The sequence below is a fragment of the Australozyma saopauloensis genome, chromosome 5 (genome assembly GCF_035610405.1).
Source record: "Australozyma saopauloensis chromosome 5, complete sequence".
NCBI classification, from domain to species: domain Eukaryota; kingdom Fungi; phylum Ascomycota; class Pichiomycetes; order Serinales; family Metschnikowiaceae; genus Australozyma; species Australozyma saopauloensis.
Window position 1 is genome coordinate 669025 of NC_086135.1, and position 12298 is coordinate 681322.

At 43.1% G+C, this 12298-nt stretch overlaps 4 protein-coding genes across 4 annotated transcripts; 1 reads left to right on the forward strand and 3 right to left on the reverse strand.

The window, feature by feature from the left end:
- Positions 1-214: 214 nt before the first annotated feature.
- Positions 215-2398, reverse strand: PUMCH_004184 (uncharacterized protein; the record flags this gene model as incomplete). The annotated part of the gene is made up of 1 exon (XM_063023131.1): positions 215-2398. The coding sequence occupies one exon, from the start codon at positions 2396-2398 to the stop codon at positions 215-217; it is 2184 nt and encodes a 727-aa protein (XP_062879201.1).
- A 751-nt stretch (positions 2399-3149) lies between these two features.
- PUMCH_004185 (uncharacterized protein) lies at positions 3150-5507 on the forward strand (the record flags this gene model as incomplete). Its single annotated transcript, XM_063023132.1, has 1 exon — positions 3150-5507. One exon carries the CDS (start codon positions 3150-3152, stop codon positions 5505-5507), a length of 2358 nt encoding a protein of 785 aa, XP_062879202.1.
- Positions 5508-5600: 93 nt separating this feature from the next.
- Positions 5601-7991, reverse strand: PUMCH_004186 (uncharacterized protein; the record flags this gene model as incomplete). The annotated part of the gene is made up of 1 exon (XM_063023133.1): positions 5601-7991. One exon carries the CDS (start codon positions 7989-7991, stop codon positions 5601-5603), a length of 2391 nt encoding a protein of 796 aa, XP_062879203.1.
- Positions 7992-9096: 1105 nt separating this feature from the next.
- PUMCH_004187 (uncharacterized protein) lies at positions 9097-11769 on the reverse strand (the record flags this gene model as incomplete). The annotated part of the gene is made up of 1 exon (XM_063023134.1): positions 9097-11769. The coding sequence occupies one exon, from the start codon at positions 11767-11769 to the stop codon at positions 9097-9099; it is 2673 nt and encodes an 890-aa protein (XP_062879204.1).
- Between the last annotated feature and the right edge of the window lie 529 nt (positions 11770-12298).

The following is a 12298-nucleotide window of genomic DNA, read 5'->3' on the forward strand; positions in this document are numbered from 1 at the left end:
CTTTGACGATTTTCTTCTTCGCTACTTCGCATTCTTCGGTCTTACAGGTTATTATAAAATTTAACGTTTATATTTGAAATACAAAATATGGTTATTATTTTTGATGGAATTTATTAGAATTTTAAGCTTTCTTTTCTTTCAGGCGAAACCACGATCCTAATAAAGAGCACAAATTATAATGATCTACGAAGTTGGGTTCATGAGCGTTCATTTCTTATTTTCGCAAGAAGTTTTTGTTTTTTCTTTGTTCGGAATCCGGCCGGTTTGTCATCGTGTAGGCAACACTTGTGTACAAAGTGTTCTCAGACCCCATGATTGGTGCATCGTCGATTTCGTTTTCGTTGTAGTGTAAAGAGACCGAGCTAAACAGAGCAAACGGATCCTCTCCACTGCTTGGAGCTGGTGGGAGTAAGCCCTCGTCCTTGCTTTGAGATAATCTGGTTCTTTGCTCGGATTTCGAACTTTTCGTGAGGACAGGGATCATAGGAGGTTTCTGGTTCCGTAGCAAAGCCCACTGAGTATTCTTGAAGAACGGATGGTTTTTGATATCGGATGCGCCCATCTTGGAACCAAGTCGTTTCATTTCGTCTTTTATGAGAAGCTTGCGAATCAAGCTCTTGCATGATGACGACACATTCTTTGTATCAACGAAGCGCACCTCTTTTTTCAAAATGTTGCCGAAAGTGGCTTTTCGATCTTTTCCCTTGAATGGAGTGGTACCATACAACATTTCAAAGATAAAAATACCCAATGTCCACCAATCAACTGCGCTTGTGTGTCCTTTTCCTTTGATAACCTCTGGAGCTATATATTCTTCTGTACCAACAAAAGAATTTGTCCTGAAGCCATCAATACAGGCCTTGGTGTCAATATGGGCACTTGAAGAGCTGTGTGTTTTATTTAGCTGGATCTCTGGATTTCTTATAGATCCTGATTGTTTTGAGAGATCAAAATCGCTCAACATAATGTGACCCAGCTGATGGAGTAAGATATTCTCCGGTTTTAAGTCACGATAGATAAAGCCCAGGAGGTGCAAGTACTCCAAAGCTGCCGTCACTTCTGCAGCATAGAACTTTGCATCCTCTTCATCAATAGTTTTTGACTCCCTTGTTTGAAGAGCCCTAAAAAACTCTCCTCCCATGCAATATTCTAAGCACAAGTACAACGAATCCTGCAGCTGAAAGGAATGGTACAAAGTAACAATAAAAGGGTGATTACTAGTTGCCAAAATCTCTCTTTCTGCAAGAGCCCTCTTGATCTTGTTTCTCTCGATCATCTCCTTTTTGTTTAAGACCTTCATAGCGTAAAGTCGAGAGGATGTTTTCTCGCGAACGAGAAACACTTTGCCGACGTCACCTTTTCCTAAAAGGCGAATTTTCTCGAAACACTCTTGATTCACTTGAGCATCCGTAATCCGGGTGGAATGGTGACTATATATTCTGCCTTGTGTATTAGTCCGAGGACGTGTTTTGGTTAGATCAAGCTCTCCGATATGATCTTCAAGTTCAAAGGTTTTTTCTTGTATCTGAGGCAGAGATTTTTCACTCAAAAGACGATTTACTAGGGGCGCAGATGCAACACGACGAAGGGTTTTGCGTAGAGGTGTCAGGGGTGCTGAGAATGCCTCCTTTTGAGATGTGTCCTTGTCGGTGGCGAGCCATTTGCTGTTGTTACTTGAATGTAAGACTTTACTTGATCTCTTTTCAGGACTAAGAAATCCCTTTGTTGGCGAACTGAAAGCCCTCGTGGGCGACTCTAGACGTCTTTCAGGGGATCCAGGACTTTGGCCATTTTCATCATTCTGACGAAGCGCAATCTTGACAGAACTATCTGTTGGGTACACCGGCGTTCCCTCTTTATCTTTCATATGAGGTGGTAAGCCTTGGTGAGCAAAGTATGGGTTATTGTCAACAATAGGACTGCTTTTCAATGCATCAGAATGTTTGCTCATGGCAGTTTGGGCCTCCTGGGCCGTGTACGTCGAAGCCAGCCTACGTCTTCCGAGCGAAAACACCTTTAACATGTTACTGGTATCCCTTGCAGGGGGTGAGAGTTTAGGAACCTGGTCCAAATCCTCCACACTTGGCAACTCTGCTTGAGGAGATTCAGTTGACTTTGTTTCCGGTGAAGCGGAAAACTTGAACAAAGACTTCAATTTCAAAAAGCTGCCAGTTTTCTTCTCTTCCTGCTCGTGGTCATGGCTCACCTGTGGAGTTATAAGGACAGGCTCATTGTCGCGTGCGAGTAATCGGGAGAGGGAAATAGAGCGCGTTCTGGAACCTGATTTGGAGCTGTTTCCCTCTATGAGACCTGGCGGTTTCCATATGTTATCATCGTCCTGAGGATCCTCTGCTTTTTGTGAACTGGAGTGAAATAGGGTCAGGTAAAAGTTCACCATTAGCAAAGAACGGTATTGGGGGGAGTGGATTTGAGTGAGAAATATCAGAGGTTTTTACAGTTTTGGAAGGAATTGTGCAAGGAACTGTATTCCATTGGTGATTTGAACTTCGGGTAGATTGGGTGATTTGCTAATAGAATCAATGGATCGGAGAGAGTCGAATATCGAATGACCGTAGAGATCGGAGTTGAAAGCTGCTGGTTTCGCAAAGTATATTTACAGCTGATCAGTGCAAATGAAATGTGGTGGGTTCGATGTGGGTTTATATGTATCAAGGCGCTTGTCGAATATTATGGCCAACAGAACCCCAGGTCTGGCGGTGCAGGAATAGATTTCTGGCTTCCTTGCATGGAGTCTACAGGGTCTAGTGTAGAATAGATGTTTTCTCATTTTTTGGAGTTTTTGCAACAGCTATAAGTTTTTTAGGAAATGCGTTTTTTTTTTTCTCGCAAGTCTTTTATGGATGAACTCTGAGGTTTGGTTTTTAATCGCGGAAACGCGAGTCGGAGTAATCAATTGTATCGAAGAATGTAGAGCCCTCGGAAGTCGTCTTTTTGTATATTTTACTGTTTGCTTTTGCAGTTTGCTTTTGTTTCATTTTCAGTTTGATCTTGTTCGAAACTCATTTCCTCCTTTTTTTTTTGGCTATAATATAATCCGTCTCCACATCTCACCTCTGCTCGAGAAATCGGAGGAAATACGATTCAGAGACGATACACTCGTTTTGGCATTGATCCATAGTTTCTGAATAATGGACTTGGACACTCTTATTCTCGAAGCGAGTGTCGCCTTTGAAGAGGCGCTACTCAAGAATCTTGAGAACGAGTCTCTTTGGCTAGACTACTACCAAGCCAATGAAAGCAGTCTAGAAAGAAGTATCTTTATTTTGGATCGTGCAGTTTCCAGTCTCCCTGCCTCCTATACATTATGGAACGTGTATCTCCTGCTACCCTGGGGTGAAGAAGATGGAGATATCCTACTACAGTTGTATCAAAGGGCACTACAGACGCTCAATAGTGAGCCCGGAATATGGCTACGCTACCTTCAATTAGTTAAATCAAAGAAGGACTTTTCTGCTTACGGCAGCGCACTAGACTTGGCACTAAACAATTTGCATGCTAGTCATCATGCCGACCTATGGAAATCCTACCTTGGAGTGGCCAACTCTAAGCGTGGAAGTTTTGGAGCCAATGTGTATAAGCGAGTCTTTCAGATCCAAGCTACTCAGAGAAATCCTTTTCCTGTTGATAGGTGTGAATGTGTGCTCAAGGTGGCTCAATTTGGTGATCTCAACAGCGCATTGACGCTTTACTCGCAGATTCCAAGAAACGAAATCAAGAATGCCGAACAGGACTCTTATTTTGTTAGCATATTTCTTGACCTTTTGATCTCTCACGGTTCGTTTGCTGATCATGACTATCTCGAGCGTATAGCTCTTGATGCTGCTTTGGACTTACCAGAGAAGAAAGCAAAATTTGTTTTGAAAATAGCTATGTACTATGAAAAGAGGTTGGTGTTTAATAAAGCTCGCCACTACTTCAATCTTGCTTTGCTTCAGGCAACAAATATGAAGGCACTCGCACTCACATTCGAGCAATACACCGACTTTCTTGAGCACGAAATTATTTCTCTCAAATCCAAGAATCTAATTGATGAAGCAGAGATGAAACTCAGACTCTACGAAAATTTTGTCGAGCAACAAAAAATTTTAGCCAACGACATGCTTTTACGAACAGAGCCCAATAACGTTGACTTATGGTTAGACCGGGCTGAAATCTTCAGAGGTGAAAAGAAAACGAACGAAATTATTGCTTCTCTTGTTACTGCTATCAAAAGTGTGAACCCGTTAGAAGCACACTCGCGAAAGGGAAAGTCTCTAGCTGATATATGGAGTTGTTATGCCAATTTGTACATATCCCTGGGTGACAACAACACAGCTCGTTTAATTTACTCGAGAGCTGTAAAATCTCAGTACAAGTCCGCAGATGAACTAGCCAATATTTATATTATGTGGTCCGAGCTTGCGTTAGAGTCGTCGGATGACGAGGCTTTGGAGATAGTGGAGCAGGTCCTCTACACGATCCCTTCAAACGCAAGTGAAATTGAAGTGGATGATATCTCACGACCAATTCAAGAACGAGTTTTCAAATCTGTTCATCTTTGGAGCTTCTACATTGACCTTCTCACATCCATGAGCCACGAAGACAAGCTCACAAAGAAATTGCGATCAGCCTATGAAGCAATGATGAGCCTTGGAGTGATTACACTAAGATTGGTTTTTCAATACGCTGATTTTGTTCTCGCCCAAAAGGATTATGCCGGAGCTTACTCAATTTACGAATTGAGCATCTCGAAGTTCAACTCACCTACGCCATGCTTCAAAATATGGATGGCATACCTCGAGAAAATTGTCTCAGTCGAGAAGGAAGAGTCGAAAATTCTCGATGTTTTTGACAGGTGCCTAGCATCTAATCTTCCAGGTCACCTCATCGCTGATGTCTTCAAGATGTATTCTCAATTCTTGCAAACAAGAGGTTCTTTGGCAAAGAGCATTAAAATACTCTCACAAGCGGTTGAACGTCTCTCACAAGCATACTCTCAGAAGACGATGTCGACAGAAAATGCATATAAAGTAGTCGATGATAAATACGAGATTTATCTTATTCTCTTCGACTCGATCTCACTCAAGCTTAAGGATGTCGATCTATTACGTTCTACTATCACCAATGCAGTCCAAGATACGCAGCTCTCGCTCCCTATGGTCATCGAGCTTTCTCTTAAGTATGCGAGATTCGAGCTGGATTTGGGCGAGATTGGACGGGCCAGAGCTTTACTCAAACACGCTTCTTCATTGGCTCACCCAAGCTCTCGACTGATGGAGCCTGTTTGGAAGGAGTGGACGGAGTTCGAAGCAAGGAATGGCACTGAGTATACATACAAGGATATGCTTAGTTTCAAACGAGTTGTGGCTAACGAATTCGAAGCTCTTCAGGACTACAGTTCAGAGATTAATCCAATGGGCTTTGTCAAGGCTGACACGATTCAAAAAGTCGAAGCAATCCAAGCGACTCAAGATCCTAATGCAATTGAGCTCGATATGGATATGTAGATGTGGTAATTTGGGAATATTACAGGGTCTGGATCTTAAAAGTCATTGAAATTCGTCACTTATATAGTCGATAAACATAGATTAATAACGGGTCTACATTTTCTTGAAAGTTTGCTTCCACTTGGAAGTGAAGGATTCAAGGTTTGCCCACTGGTCATTGGTATGGTTGACTCTGATTGAGCCGTTCATTTTCACAAGCTCTTCGGAAGTGTTCCAACCTATATGATAGTAGTCGAAAATTGTCAACAAAAACGATTGCAAAAGTTTGACAATATTTTGAGTTCTCTTGCGCGACCGTGAGTAAATCACAAGCAAGTTAAGGAAAGTCAAAAGTAGTTTGTGAGAGGAGGAAATCGAAGCATTATATGTAAGCACAGAGTTCAACAGACTGTCTGAGCTGTTTGATAGCGACTGAACACTGTCTAATGAGTCACTTCCTGGCTCTTCAACAATCTTGTTGTATGACAAGAAAGAACCCCTGGAGATGATTGGGGTAGAAGGCGCGCTGAGACTGAGAGGTAGCTTGTCGTTGAGCTGAAGCATGAGCTCGAAAATTGTAGATGTGTTTAGAGTCTCAAATTCTTCAAGGCTTGAAAATCGGCTCAAAACTTTGTAGGTGGCACTCGAGTATGACATCGAAGAAAGATTTGACCATCCAGATAATTTCTTCGACAAATCAGCGAATACTTCGTCGCTGAAAATTTCTGCATCAAACATTTCAATCATGAGATAGACGTTGGCCATTGATTCTCCACGGAAAAGAATTAAAAATATAGGAATGGAAAATATCTGATGATGTTTCTTCAACCCACCGTCGGACAAGGATTTTAAGTAAAGAAGATGCCTGAAATTCTTCACAAAGTCGGTGTAGTTGAAGTCAAACAGCACACTTTCCTTAGCTTCTTGTATGAAGTTATAAATAAGAGGCCGGGAGGTCACATGTGTTATGATAGAGTCGAACTCAGCGTTTTTGGTCGCCTTTGTCTGCTCTGACAATGCATGATGAGTTGCCTCGACTTGATCGTATTCAGAACGCATTTGATTAACCGCATCATTCCCTAGGTTGAGTTGAAGGACTTTACTGAAAAAATGATAGGTGAGAGTGTCATGGGTTTGATTTTCCCACATATAACTTCTCAATTTCTCTTTCTCGGAATTGAGGGTATTAGAAAGATCCTTGCCCTTTCCAGCCAGAAACACTTTGTTCCAAGTAGATTGAACGGTAGCTAAGTTATCGTTGAATTTTTGACGAGATAAACTTTGGGACTTGTTGGTAGTTTCAACATTCTTGAGGACCCTGTTAATTTCTCGTCTGTGTTTGGAGATATCTTCGGAGCTTTTAGGGGGGAGATTGATAGGTCTTGACTGGTCAATAAGCTCAAGCTTTTCTGGCGACACTAAGCTGATGTCCTCGATTGAGTTTTGCGAGCGAATGTAATGTGGTAGTTTGTAAATATGGCTGTCCCTCGAGGCGCGAACAAGTTTAGAATATGATTCAGAGCGCAGAGCATAGAAGTCAGAGATGTTGCGCGATACTTCCTCGTCCGTGTCGATACTCTGGTACGACGTCAGATGGAGGTCTGCGGACGACGAGTCATCATGAAAAGAGACAGAAGATGGGTTCGCACTGCTACCGCTTTTGCTTCGTGACAGAGCTAATACTCCTGGCAATGGACATGGCTTCATTGGCTGCTTAAAGGCATTGTATTTGTTGTCATCCACTTTCACGATGTCATCACGAGAGAAGTACGACGACTTGGAGCTCTGACTATGGGTGTAGATCTCATGATGTTTCTTGATGACAGGCACATTGAACACTAGACTTAGATCCTGCGACATGATCACGTCATCATCATTGTTTTCTTCGTAGAGTTTCTTTCGAAGCTGTTGTCTTTCTTTCTTTTCCTTGGGGTTGTAGTATCGCGTTTTCGTGCGTGTAAGCGGAAACATGCCTGAGGCGTCCAGATGCGAAGATGATGATAGTTGTCGTTGAGTTTTGGGAGGAGATGAGCTTGTAAGACTAGGAACCTCTGGCAAGTCTGGAAGCGGCCGCGAAACAAGATTTGCGGTGGAAGAAACAATGGGCGCGGCAGGCAATTCTCTCTCCAGGGCAGACAGTTTGTGGTTCAGGTCCAGGTCCATGTTTTTCAGGTAAACAGAGGCGGCGGTGGCAGAGCTGAGGCGAGACTCCATCACATCGAATGGAGTCAGAACAACCAGAACACCGTCATCCGAGTCTTTCGAAGTTTCCGACGACGTGGATACACTAGATTTAGGTCTACTAAGCGCAGCGGAGGAATTGTCGTTGTTGTTTCGTGCAAGGAAGAAGTCGGACGGTCTCTTTTCGGTGGCTACAGAGAGACTCGTCATCAGACCGACCTTGCGCAAATGCCCCAAGCGCTGATTCTGGGCACTGCTCCCGGAGATGGAGACATCGAATAGGCTCTCGTTTAGCGAGAGTTGCGACGAGCTCAGTCTGTGCATTGTAACGAGTGGATGGTGTCTATGTAAGAGAGAGAAAGAAAATAGGTGGTATCAGAATCAAGGAATGTCTAAGCGAAGGGTGTGGTGAAGAGGATACAATTCTGTTGGTGTAATCTGTTGTGTGTGTTGGGCCCGGTCTTGACTCTAGAAATGAGACAAAGAAGAGTAGTGGATGATGGCTGTCTCATGTTTTCAGGAAACAAGCAACGGGCGAGGCGGACGTGCATGTAGCCGATGTTTTCTGCGAGTGAGAAGCATGTTCTGCAGGAAGGCCACCACGGAAGCATATTCTCGCTGGTTAGAGAACCTTGCCGATAAACAAACGGGAATGTGGCCTAGGAATTTGGTGGAGCTGAGGGGTGGAAATGGCGGATAAATGATCCACATCGGTATATCTTGATTTGGTATTTTGAGTTCTGGTGTCTATTTTCCCATGGTTGCTTGGGGAATCTGAGTCCATGGACCCCTTAGTGTTCGCAACGCTGCTAATAATAGGATATTCATCCGCGTTGAGTGGGGTATGTGCAATTGGTTTTGAAAAACGATTCTTTGGCGTTGTTGATGTTCTTTTCATAATATTTTGGCCTAAAAATAGTGCGTTTATAGCTAATATCTTGATTCTTTTCTCTTCGGACCAATCCAGTTCACTCTTCGCAATTACAAATGCCGAGAGTTTCCTGCAGCCTGTCCCAAGTTACGAGCCTTATTCTGGCCAGAGGCAAAATAGAACCCTACCCGGGGCTCATTTCAGTGGTCGGTAGTGCTCTGTATCGCTCAAAATAAGATTGTGTTGTCTCTTTTTTGATGACCTCTTGCAAATGAACTTCGTCTATTCTTACCCCTCGAAGATAAGTTAACTCTTCGAACAGTACTTTCCCTGTACCTGAATTCGATCATCCTGCACAAATGTGTGTTTTTTTTTAGATCATCTAGCATACCTGCCATGGGACCTAAACAAACAATCCGTGCATCGTGAATTTCATCGAGAATCCGGTACAGTGTGTCAATTCTTAGATAAATGAATCGAAATGTAGAGGCGGTTTTGCACCAGAGACTACAGTCAGTAGAATAGGAATTTGCTCTATTTTGATGTTCATGATTCATTCTATGCTATGTAGTGGTACACACTGTGTTCCAGATCGTCTCGTTTCAAATATTCCTTGTCTATGAGATCTTCTATCCGTCTTTTGATGACTGTCATCAGAGGCTCGAATCGGTTCTGGAGCTGCTTCAAGAGTTCCTCAATAAGTTCATTGTGTGAAAGCGTTTGACGTGATTTCATTACCCGCACAATGGCTGCATTGAGCAATTGCTTGCGTCCTTCCTCGATGTTCCCTCTCACTTCCTTCTCTTCATCCTGTTTCTCTGCCTTTGTGCTCTCGGCTCTACTGGATGAGGAAGAAACAGTAAGAACCCTCACTTTCGAGGTGGGCGACTTAAATTTCTCATTAAGACGAAATTCATCCCCTTCGTTGACCTCTTTTGTCATGGGCGATTTGACTAAAAGTCGCAGTCTTGGTGCAACTGCGATAGATTGCAACTGTCTCTTGAGCTCTGGCTCGGCTATCTTTGTGAGGTCCCTGATTTCTTCGTATTTGAGAACTCGTTTTTCGGCGAAAGCCAGAACTGGCTCTCCCAGTGCATCGGTAGACAGTGGGGCAAACAAAAGCATGATGACACCAGCTAGTGTTGAGAGGTTGATGTCATATGTTTTGGTTGGGTATGTGATTATCATGTCGATCAGGCCGAACTTCGGACTCCAATACAAGGTCTTATTGTCGTTCTTCTTTTCGCTTAACCAGTACTCCTCGAATGTTCGCATCGTTTTTCGTAGAACAGACGGCCAAATGAAGCCAATCTCACCGTCTTGATTGGAGAAATTCTTGTAGTCTTTGGTCATGGATTTAGGCCATTCAGAGAGATTGCAAATCTTCAACTCAAGTTCAACAAGGTCAAGCTTGTTTTGAGAAACATGGCTCTTCCATTCACTTGTTAAATCGTGTGACAGCTTGACATCTCTCCTCATCTTCACAATTTTCTCAAAAGAAGATCCTCCTCTGCCCATCTCGTCTCCAAGTTTCGCAATTATTAGTTCTTCAAGATCAGTTCCTGCCAAGCCCCAGCTAACACTATGAGAGCTTTTGGCGCTTAAAAATCTCTTAGCGAAATGTGCAGCATAATGAGCCTCGAATGCATCCTTGTCCTTGATGAGGGTCAAGAAAGAGATGGACTTCGTGATGAAGTCCTCCAACTCGTCAACACTTACATTTGTATCTGTCGCAAGCTTACTTGACCCAATCGACTTGGATAGACTTTTGATATGATGATCCATAAAGATTGACAACAACTCCGGGGCATTTGTAGATGGCGATAATGATCCTCTCTTGCTCGGGCCCTGGTTTGAAGCGTTTACGAACTCTCTGACAGCGCCGTAGATTGTTTGGCTGACGGAGGGATCGCCTTCAAATGCATTTTGAACCACATTTAGTAGTCTTCTATGATAATCAAGAATTATAGAAACCCACAATACCGCGAAGCTAGAGGAATTCACGCCGGATGACAGCTTTTTCGATCCTGCTGTAGCATTGGCAGCAGACACCTGCTCAAGATGGGAAGTGATTAACGTTGTGAGCCGCGACCCCTGAGCAACGATTGTTTCACGAAGGTGGTACTTCAATAAATTCCTGTCAGCATCTATTCGTCCTACCAAGGTGTATAGGGTCTGGAGTTCTTTGATGTTGTCTCTGGAGAAGCCAACGAACATAGTAGGGCTCATAGCAGCGTCGCACGATGCAACAAGCAAAGGTTCCAACCAAAACAGAAGACCTTGGTTTTCGTTGGGGTATGTTATGACGCGGTCGATGTAATTTTTGATTAGAGTATTGTCCATGATGGACTTTACCTTGGAGAATGTATCAGAATGAGTGATAGCCTCGGAACTCTCTTGTCTCGGAAGTAAACTGCGGAGACGAAACTCTTCATCTTTTATAAATAGTTGTACATCGTGGAGATATTTAGTACCATTTGCGGCACTCATGTAATTGTTCGCCAACTCAGAGAAGTACGATTCCGAAGCGCTCAACAACTGGAACTCAAACTCATCATGGTACAAGCTTGACCGTCCCTGTGCGCTGGGAACAGATAAATTGGTACCGACTCTGTCTTCCAGAAGGATCTCTAGCATGGCAATCACTTGCGCAAGATACAGTTTTGTTTTAATGACCTGGCCACTGCGAGATTTTGAGATTTCATCGACGACAGTTGATATTAATCTGGAGCCGACCTCCATATTGTTGTAGCGTAGAAACGAGACATCAAATAGCACAATGCCAAGGTCATATGTCAATAGCTTTTTGTTCTCCCTGACATACGCTCTATTCAAATACATTAAGACGTCACTTATGAACTTCATCATCTGTAAATGCTCTGTCCATTCCTGCACTACCGCCTTCAATAGCTCTTCGTTGGTATTAGTGAATGTTCCGTTGAGCAAGTTCAACACTGCCTCTCTTCTGGTGAGGAGGTGCTTTGTCACGAGCTCACTGACATCTTTATACAATTTCTCGCCGCATTTTCCAAGCACTGCCACATAGGCTTTTCTATACAACTGCTCATACAGTAGGCTGGAGACGTTTTTGTGTTGGATCTGCTCTATTGCTTTCGCCAAGTCTTGCCACGACAAGTCGTAGTCAAATGGGCCATTGGATGTACTGTTCGAAACACCTATAGATTTGCGAGGTGGCCGGATTTTCGTTCGCCTACTCGCGGCAGAGTTCATGTCACTTTGGTGGATATGAACGGATCTGAATTTCGGTTATCGGAGTGTACAGAGATCTAATGAAATTTGGGGAAATGAGTTTTAGGTTGCACTATAAAACAGAGAAGGAAAACAATGTGACACAAAACTTTATTTAGATTTTGATTTCCCTATTGTTTCATTTTTGTTTCTTCTATTCCTGCTTCTCGATCCGGCAGATCACACGCTTTCGCTGATCCAGTTCGTTTAGAATCCTTGTGCCTTCTTTGGCACAGTTTAATGTAGAACAATTTGAAAGACGATAAAAAAAACTCACTGGAAAAAAAGTCAAGCCATCTCTCTAACATTCTTCGATGTATCTTAAGTTCAGACACTCTCTCAAGCGTATATGGCCTTCATCCAACGAAGCCTACACTAATATTAAATCTGCTCTGATCTACATTGAAAACTAATTTCTCTCCGGATTATTTTGCTGCGCTGATTTTTTCCATTCCAAAAACTTCGCTCTGGCTTTAGTGGCGATTCTCACGCTATTCCCAACTCCATCTCA